Genomic DNA, 16567 nt, shown 5'->3' on the forward strand with positions numbered 1-16567 from the left:
ATAAAATAAATATTAAAAATACATACTATTTTTCAAAAGACGGATTTTATAATTTTACTATGGTAATTTTTATTTTTTTTAATCATCTTTATTTGTAGCTAAATTTTGATGCAATCATATTTGTAATATATCTTTAAAATTCTACTTCTATATAAAAATATAGTTTGAAAGATAATTTATGCATAAAAATATAGATATTTAATTAAAATTCAAAAATAATTCTATTAAAAATTAATAATAAAAAATATGGATAATCAAAATATTAGTTATAATTACATTAGATATATAATTATAATATAATAAAATATTCAAAATTTTAAGAAATATTAAATAAGAAATTTATAAAAAGATTAATAATTAAATACATATTAATTAAATATATTTAAATAAATAAATTTTAAGAATGATAAGTAATAACTTTTGAAAGAAATAATAAAAACATGGCGTAAATCGAAAAAGAATTGAGAGTATTTAGGTGAAATGAAAATATTTGATGAGAGAAAAGTATTTGATGTGTATCATATATCTTATATGACATACTATGTATAGATAAATAAATAAAAATTATTTAAATAAAAAATTAATTTATAATTAAATATTATTTAATTAAAAAAAATATAACAAAAGTATTCAAATTTAATTTTTATAATAGTAAAATATTTCTTATTTACTTGGCCGTTTCAATTGAATAATAATAATAATAATAATAATAATAATAATAATAATAATAATAATAATAATAATAATAAATTTTAGAAAAATGAAATAAAAAGAATATTAAATTATTAACATAAAAAATAATACATACTAATCATAAATAAGTCATATTTTATTTTTATAACTTTTTATATAGATTACATTTTTTATATCTCAAATTTTTTAACAAAGATTTCATAATAAAAAAAATAAAAAATATAACAATGCAACAAAAGTATTTATTAAAGATATGAAATAATTTAAAATTGATTAAATTATATGATAATTGATTATGAGATAATAAATTAATGGTCAATTTTCTTTAATCTAATGGCCATCAGTGACCTTTTATTATTATTATTTTTATTATTATTGAGAATTACATGTGGTAAATGATATTTTTACATAAAAAAATTTATAAAAAATAGTATAAATAATTTATAAATATTACATTTAATCATAAAAGATTTTTATTTTTAAAAATCAAAATTTAAAGAAAAAGATAATTTAAATTATAAATGTTAAGGTAGTATTGTAAATAATAACGATAATTAAAAGATAAATAAAAAATTAAATAATTATTAGCATAAAGATATTATTTATGATTGATTATGAGATCATAAATTAATTATTAATTTTTTTTAAACTAATGACCATTAATAATCTTATTATTATTATTATTATTATTATTATTATTATTATTATTATTATTATTATAGAGGGTAACATGTAGTAAATAATATTTTTACATAAATAAATTTATAAAAAAATAATTTAAATAATTTTTAAATATTGTATTTAATCATAAAGGTCTTAATTTTAAAAAAATAATAATTTAAATATAAATGTTAAGGTAATAATAATAATTAAAAGAGAAATAAAAAAATTAAATAATAATTAAAATTTATAAAATAATATAAATAATTTTTAAATATTATATTTAACTACAAAAAGTTTTAATTTTTTTAAAAAAATAAATTTTAAAAGAAATAATTATTAAAATAATAAACATTAAGATAATATTGTAAATAATAATAATAATAATAATTAAAAGAAAAATTAGAAAATTAAATAGTAATTAGTATAAAAGAGAATATTTATAAAATGTGACAGGTAGTAATTTTTTCAAGAAAAGTGTTACGTGTTATTCATTTTCTTGAAAATACCTTCTTTATATAGATATAGGTATAGATTATATCGGATATAAAATTAAAATTAAATGTTAAAATTATAAAAAATTAATATTCTATAAATAGTATATGAAATTTAATAAATATAATAAATTCAATTCAACTGTTGTTTTTAAATTGTTAATAACAAAATTGATATATATAAAGGAAAAAAATTGTTAACAATAAATTTAATTTAATATTGCTATTTGATTAAATGTAACAGTTTTACAATATTATGTGATAGTATAAGAAAAAATTTGATTGCTTTAAATATTGTCATGTGGCATAAATATAATAGTTTTAGAATTTTATGTGACAATATTAAAAAAAAATCTATCTATTTTATATACATAAATAGATATTCAAAAAGTCAGTTTTCCTAGGATCTCATTGGGCTTATTGTTCTACGAGCATATTTATTTAGTAAGTCATTTATGATCTTTAAAGCCAACATGTCCATGTGTATTGAAGTACCTTTAACAGTGATATAAAGTAAGAAAGATGTAGCTTGATATCTGCTAGCATATTTTACCTATAAATAAAATAGCAGAAAACATATGTGCGCTTCATAGCAACAGCCTTGGGTGTATTTCTACAAACATCTTATAATCATTGTTGATAATATTATCAGTGCTGTCTCAATCAATTAATAAGCTTTCCCAGTTTCAGTTGTGGAAGATCATAAAATATAAAAAATTTATTTGTCACTCATATTCCATCTTGAAATGGTGGTTGTGGGTGGCTAAATGGGTACGGTCGACTCATAGTTTTGGACAATTACCCACTGAAACGCATAGTCAGGACTTTTGGGTTGATGGGCCTTGTATATATAAACCCAAGAATAGGACCAATTCCATCCCAGAGTTTGAACTTTGAACTCTTCGTCTCAGAGAGAGTCAATATTTTCAAATAAGAGAAATGCAGCCGCCCAATCCAGACTTGTATTTCTTGGAATGAAAATTGAAATCTCAAGCTGCTATTTCATCCAGTCTTCCGCATTCATGTACTTGCATCACCAAACCATAGCAACTGGAAAATCCCACAGCTTGTGTTATGGGCACCCAATGCATATATGTATTCAATTTTCATTACAATTACGAAGCTAAGAATAGAAGGAATATGAAGAATTAGAATTAATAAACTTGTATATTGATTTTAATTACATTTTATCGCTCACATGATATACAAAAAGAATTTGTCAAGAAAAAAGAATGAACCAATGCGGATTATGGGCAAAAAATCAATTCTAATAATCAGAAAAGCTTGCTAGCAAATTCATCTATGGTGGTTCCTTCTATTCTAGAATAAGTGGATTTTTGGGCAAGATCTCTAAGCTCTGACATGCTTCTTCCCAACTGTAATGCCACCTTCAATTCTAACATTTCTCCATCTTCTCTTCTATCAATATCTGTTTCTTCTAGTGAAGACTCAATTGATTCCTCTACAAGTGAGAAGAATCCAGCGCAGTTTCTATACATTTCAACTACCATACCAATCTGGCCAGAATGCTCAAACGTATTAACTGTGGTAGCTAATGCACCTGCAGCCACCGCAACTATTGCTGCCCAAGAGCCGTTACCCACAAATGCAGACCCAGCAGCTGCAATACCTGTGAGCAATGGACCTGAGATGGCTAAAATCTTGTTTATCTTCAATGCCAAATTTCCTAGCCTCATATAATCTTCCGTATCTTTTCTTTTTATCACTTCAATAATCTCTCTCATCTCCACCTCTAGCTCCTCACTCCATCCATTCTTTCCAGGTCTTTTGCTTTTTCTTTGGAAGTCTTGAGATTTGGGCCACCAAAAAGTAGGCTCAAATTTTGCAGGGAACTTCTCTATCATTTTCCCCAGCAAAGGAAGTGGGTAAGCTTTGTCAAGAGCCAATACCTTGTCCATCGCATCTTTCACGTCCAATTCAGTAGGATCATAAAGAGCAAGTGTAGTTTGTATTTGGCTATAAAGCTGCCTAAATAATTTTGTAGCATTACGTTGCTCTTCCGCAAGCTGTGAGGGCTGGATCTTGTTCATTATAAATGACATCCCCATAGCTGCAGTAAACAAGAGTGTTGACGATAGCTTCAATGCCAAAAGAGGAGCTCCAGCCCCACCAGTTGCCGCAACACCAGCCATGGTTGTAGCTGTGAGAGTGATCATGTTAATGGAATTCAAAAGAAGTTTGTTCCAATTGTCACGTTGCTCGCCCACATTCTTGTGCATCTCCACTCTATCAGCAACAGCCTCTAAGATTGCATAAAGCTTGGCTGTTGCTTTAGATGTTGAAGAATTGGCAAAAGGTTCTTCATCTATTCTGGGAAGGGTCACAATTTTTTCTATTTGTTTCGTGTTTGTGAACCCATTTCTTAAAAGCAGATCCTCAACCAAGTTTGTAGATGGTGTTTTTGGAACTGGGAAACGGATTCTTAGAAGCTTAGGGACAGAAATTGCAGCATTTATTCTTTTTGATGAAGATGATGCCCTTGAGGAGGAGGAGGAGGAGGAGAGGAGATTTGAAGCTTGCAAAGAAGCCATATGATGAATATGGGGTTTAAATTCTTTAGTTATCTCTCTGGTTTCTTTCTTTGATGTTCTGGTAGGTGATGAATCTGATGATGGATGAAAATGGAGAGACGCCAGAGAAGCTATTTATATAATGGGATAGTAACCAACATAACTGAAGAGAAACGGTCACGGGCGTTGGATATATGGACTGCCCGATTGAGTTGACTGGACTCATTCTTCCTTCATAATTTTCAAGTTCAAAAACGTATATTCTCCCAGGAGAGCTTGGGCTTGGGAGCCATGGATGACATAGTAAAACTTATTAATTATACGCAGCTACTTTATACCTATAACTATTAGGTTAAATTATTATAAGGTCCTTAAATTTTGCCAAAATTTATTAGTTGGTCCCTAAAATTCTTAGAGACAATTAAAACATCCATATTAATTCAAAATATGATACTTAGTCTTTTTGTTACCCTTTTGTGAGAGGCAGGACAAAAATGTCTAAAATGTCCCTGAATACTATCTAAAATTTCATTTATCAATTAAAATACCCAAATCACAATTTGAATTGTAACACCCCAAAAATTTTAAATTTATTATTATTATTATTATTATTTTATGAGTAATATTGATATTTTAATTTTATTTAAATTTTAAGAAAATTATTTGAGATTTTTCGGATTTTAAAAATCGGGTTCGATTTTCCGAAAATATAAACTTTGATGATTTTTAAAAATTAATTTAAAGACCACGTGGCAAAAATAAAAATATATTTGGAGTTTACGAATTTTTCTGAGTTTTCTAGAATTTTTTCGGAATTTTTGGGCCTCGTTTTCGGTTCCAAGGCTGAGTAAAAAATTCAAAATTTTGTATCCTGAATTGAACCGGCAGAATCGAACCAGACCGAATCGGACCGGTGGAATCGGACCGGCCCCTTCTTCTTTTTCTCTTTTTCTCCCGCGTGCGTTTCCTCCTCCCTCTCATTCTCTCCTGTTTTCTCTCTCCTCCCTCCTCCCCCCTCCCCTTGCCGTGCCACCACCTCCCTTGCCACCCCAGCCCGCTGGCGCCCATCCCCAGCCGTCCCAGCCCACCGGCCGCCGCCTGGAACGCCAGAAAAAGGCTCCTGAAGTGACGTGACGCGCAAGCGCGCTGCTTCGTCTTCCCGACCGAAATCCGGCCGATTCGGCCACCAATCGGACCCGGTCTTGTATCTAAACTCATCTATTCGTCGAGAGCTTTCCATAGACACAAAGAACACCGAAATCCATCGAGTGGTTTGTCCAATTTTTGCCTGGGAAGTTTTAGCCCATTTTGATTTTTGGGCTAGATTTCTCACAAACCGTAAACTCCACGAGAAAATCGAGAGTACCAGAGCGCTCCACTCGTCGAGAGCTTCGCGGGAATATAAATTTCAAAATTTTTTGACACCGTTTTTCGGTGGGTCTCACGGAACTTCGCAGTATTTTTCCGAGCATTAAATGAACTTAGAAAATTCCGTAAAAATTTTATACTAACCTCCGTGTTGTGGGCTTTGTGTAGGTATCCTCAATTCGCGGAAATTCGACAGTTGTCCGGGTCTGTGAATTTCCGGCCAGACAGACCCGCTACCGGAAAAGTCTCCGAATTGGATCGAGATTTTGGCTACCCACCATTGTCAGACATCCTGAGCGCGTTCCCGAAGTCGGAATCGGCAAAGGTAGACCCGAACCTTGCTTTTTCGTAATTTTCTAGTGCTTAAATGAGATTAAAAATCCGTAAAATATTCGTGGTAGCTCAGAAAATTATGATTTTATTTGCAATATCCTAGTAATATTACTAAGGACCGCGGGGCAAAGTTTTAGAATTTTTAGAGCTTATTTGGGCAGTTTTTGCAAAAATGATCAATTATAAGGACTAAATTGAAATTTTACATATTGTGATGGATGACTGATTTGATGGGCCCAGGAGGGGCTGTGTGATTTGATTGAGTTGTGGATATATGAATTGTGAATATAGAAGTGTGTTTTGAGCCCTTTTGCAGGTTGGGTAGGTCCTAGGTATAGAGGAGACTCTGCTAGATTTTCGACACGACTTAGGATGTATTTGGTCTTTTCATGATTTGTATTGAGTCAATTGTGTTAAATAATTGTAATGTAATTGTCAGGTGAGCCGGGACAACCTTCTTCCTCCGCCCAGCCGCCACAGTGATCGCTGTCAAGTCTGTGAGTAAAATATTAATTTTAATTGTAATTTCGATATTATTATATGTTCAAGCATGCCCATGCATCACTTATATGTATATAATTATGTAGTTAAACTCTAGGCACGTTTTATGTTGCATTCACAACTGTTAAAGTGACATGGATGTTGTTGTGGTAATTTGGAGCAGTGTGCGTGCGTTGGCGTGCGTGTGATGTGGTGTGGACTATGGATAGGACGGGTAGACATGGCTTGAGATCTTCGCTGGGACCCGGTCCTTCGGGGTAGACACGGCTTGAGTTCTTCGCTGGGACCCCGATTTGGTTATTAAGTGGAAGTCCGAGCTGAGTTCTTCGCTGGCACAGGTTGGATTTAAGAGAGCTGTATAGGAGATCAGCTCCCATATATTATGATTGTTATTACTGGGTGTGTGAGTGCTCCAAATTACCTTTTTGCTGTTATGATGTGAATTTATTGCTGATGTTGCATTTCACTTTACAGGATGCATTAGCTTTAGATAGTTATAGAGATTATAGTTAAAATTGATATTTTACTCTCTGAGTCTAACGCTCACTCCTGTTCAATATTTTTCCAGGCCACAGGAGGATATTTTTGAGGTTAACCTGCTTTTCTCCCTCGCAGGTTGTCTATTAATATCTGTGTAATTTTATTAACTCTTAGAATTTCCGCATGTGTTAGAAATATTTATTTGAATTGGGTCTGTAATATAAAGTGCTAATTTGGGCTTGTAAACTTATTATTTTATGCATATTGATGGACTGGATGAGGGAGCTGAGCTCCCATTTATTTTATGTTGTTATGAGTATGTGGAGGGTGAGCTGAGCTCCCCAATTGGTTATATAATGTGTTTACAGGTCGGGTGAGTCAAAAACTCCCCGTTGAAAGGTCTATTTTATGGCCGGACTCTGTCCGGTTGGTTTCTTGAAATTGGGCCCAAATGGGCCTTAGAGTTGGGTTAAGGAATAGTTAGGCTTACTACGGGCCTCGGGGGCTTTAGGCTGGCCCAGGTCCTAGTGCCGGTCCGGTCCATAGGTTGGGTCGTGACATGAATTCTCTCTCAAAAAGTCTCTCTCTCTCCTTCCTTGTCATTTTCTACCATAAACAACCTACAGTCCTATTTCGGTATTGCGATGTTGCTAATAGTTGATTTTTCTTTCAAAAGTGTTTTAAAATAGTATTGTGGTAATTTTTTTTTTTTTTTTCAGAATTCACACTATTAAGTCCCTTGCATTTTAATATTGTCTCTGTTTGGTCCTTTACATTTTATAAAAATATAACTATTTAATCCCCACATTTTGATAAATATACATTGTTTCAACCTTATCATTATCAATAAAAAAAAAACAAAGCATACGTTCCCAATCCCAAGAAACACAGAGCATACGTTTCCAAAAAACAGAGCATGCAAATGCACCTTTAACAATCCTACAAAAATCATAGATATACTATCGCTTACAACCCATTTTTGCCAATTCCACTCATTTCCTACTTGCTTTTCAATACAATAAAAACAAAAAACAATATGAAAATAAACAATATCTTCAAGACTCCCAAGAGCAAATCAACCTATGATCTTCTTTTAGCTTCATAACCTCATCTTTCACCTCATTTTTCAGTTTCATAAACTCTTTCTTGACCACATTTTCCAACTTCATAACCTCTTCCTTTAGCTCATTCACTTATTGATACTTAACAATATGCCATATTTAATAGTTTCGACTTTGTTCAGTTGAAGTGGAAGTTGATGATGGCAGCCTAACACACCATCCCTAAAATGGTCCACATACATTGTCTATGCAATAGTGATATGGGCAATTAGGGTTTTTTGCAGATTGGGAAATTCTCACCTCACATCTCTTCTCACATCTGCAATTCACAGCCATGAACCTCGCATCCCATCCACTCACACTGCTAGTGTCACTTGAACCAGACATTGTGATGGAAACAAATGAAGAAACGAAGTTGGGGAATAAGGAAAGGTGGACGTTGCAAATATGAAAGACAAATAGCATATAGCCTGAACAAATGGGCAAAGGACGAAGGAATATATAGTCGGGGTGTTTTAAAGGCTATTAGGGAATAGTAACAGAAGGACTATATTTATCCTATTTTAAATTAATAGGAATATTTTAATTATTTTTATGAATTTTAAAAATCAACTAATAAATTTTAATAAATTTTAAAGAGCTTATAATAATATACCCAAAATATTAAAATAACTTCCACTTGTGATGATATTACTGCCTTTGACTTTAGAGAAACTATATATATATATATCCTTCAAAGTTACATGTCCTTTCCCACTTCGTAGTTCTTTCCCTTCCAATATAAATGGAGGTGGTCTCACAGCAGTGTTGAGGCAGTGGGTGTAGAATAGGCTTTGAGGCGTGATGAATCACTATCTTTAAGGTATTAATTGCCCCCACTTGATTGCTACAAGGTTATGGCAATATACCTCCAGGATACAACAAAGCCTGAAATCTGCAGACAGCAACTCCTGAAGATTTCCCTTAAGAACTCTTTATATGAACTGAATTTAGAGAGACTAGAAGAAAAGAAGAAGAAGTAGAAGTAATATATATCTGGATTGAAAAAACTCATCCATATTTATAATGAATGAAAAGTCATGGCACCTTTAGTAGATAGACACATCTGTCTATCTCCAATAGATACAACTGTTTATGTAATAGACATGTCTGTTTATTAAAAGATACCTATACAAATAGTTGTGACTATTTGTATAGAATAGACATGTCTGTTTATTAACAGATACCTATACAAACAGTTGTGACTGTTTGTATAGAATTGATATGTCTGTCTATTAACAGACACATCTATTTGTTAAGTGCCATAATAGAATAATATATATTGAATTATATATATATAATTCTATACATATTTCACTCTTACCATTCCTTCACTTTCTTATATTTTAACAATATAGAAATTCTTTCTCTCTATACTATCTAACATACAAGCTATTTATAACAATCCCCCACTTAGCTTGTATTGTTAGATCCCATTGTTTCATGCATAATGAAAAGTATCTTTCGATTTAAACTTTTCCTTAGTGTAAGTATTTCAAAGTTCTAAAGAAATCATGGTGGCCTTAGCTTAAACCTAGATTCCTATTAAATAGAACCGGAAATACTACACACACGAATCAATTAGTTCAACTTAAAAAGTTCACCAAAATTTTAGCACGAATATGGCCTTGTGCTACCTCCTGTTTTCATGAACATTTACAAAAGTTATTCTCTCTTTTGTTGAAGCGGCACCACTTCCTATGTTCATATAGGTGAAGTTTCCTTTGTAATAATTTTAAACTTCATTAAGAGTATAAACACTCATCCTCATTCCATTAACTTAGTACATTAAGTACTTTAATTACATTATTTACTAATGACTTGTTGTTACCCTTTAAACTTTATTTAGTAATAATACTATAAAGTAGGGTTCCCATCATTAGTAAATTTAATGGAATATTCTAAATCCTTAATCAGCACATGTGCTTATGATCATAACTCTCGAGAGCCCTTTTATTAAAGGATTTGCTAGATTATTATAGGATTTAACATAACCATGGTAATAACACCATTAGAGACTAATTGTCTTACATTTTCATGTCTTAAGCTTATATATATATACTTTCAATTGTATATTTTACTATAAGCTTTAACCATCATGATTTGACTATCACAATATAAAGAAATAGATAGCACAGGTTGTGGCCACAACTTAATATCCGATAACAAGTTTCTCGGCCATTCTACTTCTTTACCTACATTAGCCAAAGTTATAAATTCGGATTCTACCGTAGAATAAGTTATACAAGTTTGTTTCTTTGATGCCCAAGAAACAAAACCTCCACCTAAAGTGGACACCCAACCAAAAGTTGACTTATTATCCTTAGTAATACATATCCAATTGGTATTTATAACACTTTAGGATCTCCAACCATATTTGTTTCACTAGTCAACCATATAATCACATGTTTATAACATGAACTGCATAAATAATTCACAGTCTAGGTTTGTACCTTATTTGCAGAAATAAATTGCTCCATAACTTGTTTAAAATGAGAGTATCCAACAATAAAGAACCAAGCTAAACTTGCACACACACACAAATGCATACTCATTTGTTCTTTTGTCACTTCTTACAAATGACTTGTAAGGCTCTTATTTTTACTACTCAAAATGTACCAACCTTTTGGCCAATTAGTTCATCTCTTCATGCATGTAACTATTTAGAAGAATTGCATCTTTTCATTTAGTTACATCTTTTGGCCAAGGGACATAACTCTTTGCATAGATACAATTCTTTATATGGTTTTTATACAATTGAAAACTTATCACAGAATAATCTATAGTTTATAATTCCTTTTTTAAATATCCAAAAACCCTTGAAATTTCTTTTCAATATTCCACACTAGGATTATTAGTATATCTTGACAATTTATACATTGCAAAAGCAATATCAGGAGTAGTGCAATGCATAACATACATTAAGCTACCAATAGCACTAGCACACTCAATTTGAATAATTATTCTACCAAAATTTCCAGTCAATTTGTAATAAATATCATATGGAGTATTTACTTCCCTCAATATAATGAAATTGCAAAGAGTAAAACCCCCACTATGTTATAGCTGGGTAGTTTTAGGCAGATCCCTCAAGGATAATAACCAAAATATAAATCTAGACAGCAATTTTAAAATTCTCCCAAGAATAAATTAAAGAATAATAATGTTGATTGTCGGTAAAAATGAAGAGAAGAGACAAAAAAGAAAAGTTAATAGATTTTTGTTCCAAACTACTATTTATAAAGCATTTGCATCTCTTCAAACATATACAATAGTTCACTTTGTATCTATTAGAATAATTGCATCTGTTCACTTACACCTTTTAGAATAAATACAATCGTTTGCTTTGTATCTCTTAGAACAATTACATCTGTTCACTTATACCTTTTATAACAGATACAACCGTTCACTTTGTATCTCTTAGAACAATTACATCTGTTCACTTATGCCTTTTAGAACATATACAACCGTTCATTTATACCTCTTAGAACAGATACAACTATTCATTTATACCTCTTAGAACAGATACAACCATTCACTTTGTATCTCTTAGCATAATTATATTTATTCACTTATACCTCTTAGAACATATACAACTGTTCACTTATACCTCTTAGAACAGATACAACTGTTCACTTATACATCTTAGAATAGATACAACTATTCACCTATACCTCTTAGAACAGATACAACCATTCATTTATACCTCTTAGAACAGATACAATCATTCACTTTGTATCTTTTAGAACAATTATATTTGTTCATTTACATCTTTTAAAATAGATATAGCTATCGGTAATGAATAGTTCATTTTGATGCCTTTTAATGAACATAAATAACTCTTTCAAAATGAGATAAATTTTATTATCACTAATATTTTTAACAATATCCCCACCTAGTTAGTGATAGACACAATTAATATGAATTAGGATTTATGCATACAAAAAGTGTTTTTCAACTTATGCACATAAATCTTATTACATTCTTTAACACATTCACCATGAGCTTTTAGCATCATAATATAACCTTATATTTCTTCTAATTATAAGTATGTCATTAACATAAAGACAAATTATTACATAAAAAACTTTTCATATGTAAGTGATTTAGGAACTATCACTTTCAAATCCTTAAACTTTGAAATAAAGATATGCAACTCATGGACTTATCCATAACAGGCATATTATCAAGTATTTAGAATTCAAAATATTTCATAATGAGAAATTTATCCGTACCTTTTTTTTTGTATTATATTCAAATTCTAACGAATTCCATATTTCCTTTGGAGATTTGACAGAGGTAAACAAATCTTATAACCTATCTGATGAGTTATTGAGAATATGACCTCCGCATGACAATTCATCTTCTTTTCCTGATCTGCTTTCACCTTCTCAGTGAACATAATTTGCTCCTTAAAATGATCAAGTTTCACGAACCCTTGATTCATCACGGAAACAACCTTAAATTCCATTGCAATTAATACCTTAAAATTGTTGAGGCAGTGGGTGTAGAATAGACTTTGAGGCGTGATGAATCACTATCTTTAAGGTATTAATTGCCCCCACTAGATTGCTGCAAGGTTATGGCAATATACCTCCAGGATACAACAAAGCCTGAAATCTGCAGACAACAACTCCTGAAGATTTCCCTTAAGAACTCTTTATATGAACTGAATTTAGAGAGACTAGAAGAAAAGAAGAAGAAGTAGAAGTAATATATATCTGGATTGAAAAAACTCATCCATATTTATAATGAATGAAAAGTCATGGCACCTTTACTAGATAGACACATCTGTCTATCTCCAATAGATACAACTGTTTATGTAATAGACATGTCTGTTTATTAAAAGATACCTATACAAATAGTTGTGACTATTTGTATAGAATAGACATGTCTGTTTATTAACAGATACCTATACAAACAGTTGTGACTGTTTGTATAGAATTGATATGTCTGTCTATTAACAGACACATCTATTTGTTAAGTGCCATAATAGAATAATATATATTGAATTATATATATATATAATTCTATATATATTTCACTCTTACCATTCCTTCACTTTCTTATATTTTAACAATATAGAAATTCTTTCTCTCTATACTATCTAACATACAAGCTATTTATAACAATAGCCCTATGGATTAAACTGCAGCAAATTCCAGTATAGACCCATATAAATTCTTGATAATTATTTCTATAAGGTTACAAGGTTTTTTATTCTTGATTATCGAAACATTAATTCTTTATATTTTTAATATATTTTAAAATAATGAATTCTATTAATAATTAATTTAATAATATTACAAAAATTAATGGTTAATTTTTTTATATAAAAAAACTCCTTCAATAAATGTGGCCGTGGAAATATTTGAACCAACCTATAAGATTTAATTTTTTTTAAAATTTATATTTAAATATGAAAGAAAATCACCATATAAAAAGTTAATTATAATTGTCGCTAGTGATAATTTGCAAATATGCATTTGGGTGATTCCCTTATTCTCATTTTATAAACTTGTCAAAATTTATATAGTGATTTTTATTTTTTAAAATGACTTAATTACTTTTTCTTTCAAGAAAAAAGATCTTTTTTAATTTACCAAAAAAATAATTTTCATTAATCAAAATTTCCTAGGACTCTAACATTAAAAAAAAATACAAAAACATGTCGTACTCCAAGTAAATTTTTATTTTATTCGACTCTTATTGAAATTTAAATTCGAGATTTTATAATTTTAGAGTTCATTTTAATATATAAAGCTAAAAATCAAAACAAGTAAATAGATTTTCATGTTTTTAGTGATCTTAAATGCCCTTCAGGTATGTTAGATTTTAATGTTGCAGAATTACTTGCCATTCAAAAGGCACTTATCTTTTGATTATTCTGTGGCACTTTATGTGCGAATGCTGGTTAGTATTTTTTTGTAATCTAATTCTCAAATTGTTGTATCTTTGGGTTTTATGCCAGAACTTGGCGCCTTGCTTCATCTCTCAGTTCTATTGCTAATAATCTTTTAGCTCTTCAGACGTTGTCCAACATATTCTTAGGGAAGCAAATAGGCTTTGTTAAGGAATTGGATTCGCCACTATCTATTAATTACAGGGATAGAGGCACACTTGGGCCAGAAGGCCATTGGCTCCCTAAAATTTTAAAAAACTATTGGAGGTATATTGGTAATTTGATACTTATAAGTATAAAATATTTTTAAGAAATAATAATTTAGAAAAAATTAAAAACAGCTATCTATTAATTGCATGCATATTGTGTCACTCCTTAGTTGTTTACCAAAAAATTTTAGATTTTTTATTTGTAATATTAATATCATATTTAAATCATGTTCTACTTTGCAAATTGTATTAAGATTTATATTTCCTGTTTAATCATGATTACATATTATGAGTTAGAGATCACACATGGAAAACAATTATCAATAGAACCTCAAATTATATATAAAATTAATTATGAGCAGGAATTAATTAAGCTAAGAACAAACAAGAAACGATCTCTTTTGAGCATGAATAATAAACAGATTCTTGAGCATTGAATACATTTCCCTCTGTATACAAAAAGAATTTTTTCACAAAAAAGAATGAACTAACGGGATTAGAAATATGGACAAAAAAAAATTATGAATATCAAAAGATTTTGCTAGCGAATTCATCTACTTCGACTCCATCTATACGAGAAGATGAAGATTTTTGGGCAAGATCTCTAAGCTCTGATAAGCTTCTTCCAAGCTGTAAAGCCATCTTCATTTCAAACATTTGTCCATCTTCTCTTCTGTCAAAATCTGTTTCTTCTAATGAAGACTCGATTGATTCCTCCATAAGTGAGAAGAATCCAGCGCAGTTTCTATACATTTCAACCACCATACCAACCTGGCCAGCATGCTCAAACGTATTAACTGTGGTAGCTAATGCACCTGCAGCCACTGCAACTATTGCCGCCCAAGAACCGTTACCCACAAATGCAGACCCAGCAGCTGCAATGCCTGTGAGCAATGGACCTGAGATGGCTAAAATCTTGTTTATCTTCAATACCAAATTTCCTAGCCTCATATAATCTTCCGTATCTTTTCCTTTTATCACTTCAATAACCTCCCTCATCTCCATTTCCAGCTCCTCACTCCACCTATTCTTTCCAGGTCTTTTGCTTTTTCTTTGGAAGTCATGAGGTTTGGGCCACCAAAGTGCAGGCTCAAATTTTGCAGGAAACTTCTCAATCATTTTCCCCAGCAAAGGAAGGGGGTAAGCTTTGTCAAGAGCCAATACCTTGTCCATTGCATTCCTCACGTCCAACTCAGTAGGATCATGAAGAGCAAGGATAGTTTGTATTTGTCTCTGAAGCTACCTAAACAATTTTGTACCATTACGTTGCTCTTCTGCAAGCTGTGAGGGCTGTATTTTGTTCATTATAAATAAAATCCCTGTAGCAGCAGTAAACAAGAGTGTTGACGATAGCTTTAAAGCCAAAAGAGGAGCTCCTGCCCCACCAGTTGCTGCAATACCAACCATGGTTGTAGCTGTGAGAGTGATCATGTTAATGGAATTCAAAAGAAGTTTGTTCCAATTGACACGTTGCTCACCCATATTCTGATGCATCTCCACTCTATTAGCTACAGCCTCTAAGATTGCATAAAGCTTGGCTGTTGCTTTAGATGTTGAGGAATTGACAGAAGGTTCCTTATCTATTCTGGGAAGGGTCACAGTACTTTTCTCTATAGGGATTGTGTTTGTGTACCCATTTCTTAAAATCAGATCCTCAACCAAGTTTGTTGATGGTGTTTTTGGAACTGGGAAACGGATTCTTGGAAGCTTAGGGACAGAAATTGCAGCATTTATTCTTTTTGATGAAGTTACAATCGAGGAGGAGGAGGAGGAGAGGAGACTTGAAGCTTGCAAAGAAGCCATGCACACGATGAATATGGAGCGTAAATTCTTTAGTTATCTCCCTGGTTTCTTTCTTTGATGTTCTAGTTAGATGATGAACTGATGATTGATGCATGCATTTTGCATAGTCATTTAGGTTTAATTTCATAGCCATTTTATTTGATTATTAGTCACTTTTAGCTAATTTCATTAGTTATTTAGTTAGTTTTTCATAATTGTCAATTTTGGATTAATTTGTAATTTTTACTTTGTTTTGTAGGAAAAATGGTGCTTTTGAAAGACTAAAAAGAAATTTTACCATTGAGGAGTGATTTCTACAGCCAAAGATGTCAAAAACAAGTTTCAAAGTTGAAATATGCATTGGCCAAATTGCGCATAACTTTCCGCATAAGTTATGCAGTTCTGCATAAGGAGAAGAAACTGTCCCCACTGTCGACACCATATTTTGGCCGATCCCTAGAATCAATAAAAAAATCTTTTTTTTTTTGAACAGCTAATCACGTTTCCAGTCCCT

At 31.3% G+C, this 16567-nt stretch overlaps 1 protein-coding gene, 1 long non-coding RNA gene and 1 pseudogene across 2 annotated transcripts; all 3 read right to left on the reverse strand.

The window, feature by feature from the left end:
* Positions 1-2988: 2988 nt before the first annotated feature.
* Positions 2989-4492, reverse strand: LOC131170479 (probable F-box protein At4g22030). The gene has a single exon (XM_058129509.1). The coding sequence runs from the start codon at positions 4397-4399 to the stop codon at positions 3122-3124; it is 1278 nt and encodes a 425-aa protein (XP_057985492.1). The 5' UTR covers positions 4400-4492; the 3' UTR covers positions 2989-3121.
* A 6493-nt stretch (positions 4493-10985) lies between these two features.
* LOC131170718 (uncharacterized) lies at positions 10986-11843 on the reverse strand. The gene is made up of 2 exons (XR_009141484.1): positions 11739-11843; positions 10986-11641 (listed from the first exon to the last, which is right to left on the reverse strand). It is a non-coding gene; the product is annotated as an uncharacterized LOC131170718 (long non-coding RNA).
* A 2831-nt stretch (positions 11844-14674) lies between these two features.
* LOC110655977 (probable F-box protein At4g22030) lies at positions 14675-16139 on the reverse strand (annotated as a pseudogene).
* Positions 16140-16567: the final 428 nt, after the last annotated feature.

Source organism: Hevea brasiliensis, chromosome 11 (genome assembly GCF_030052815.1).
Source record: "Hevea brasiliensis isolate MT/VB/25A 57/8 chromosome 11, ASM3005281v1, whole genome shotgun sequence".
Classification (NCBI taxonomy): Eukaryota; Viridiplantae; Streptophyta; class Magnoliopsida; order Malpighiales; family Euphorbiaceae; genus Hevea; species Hevea brasiliensis.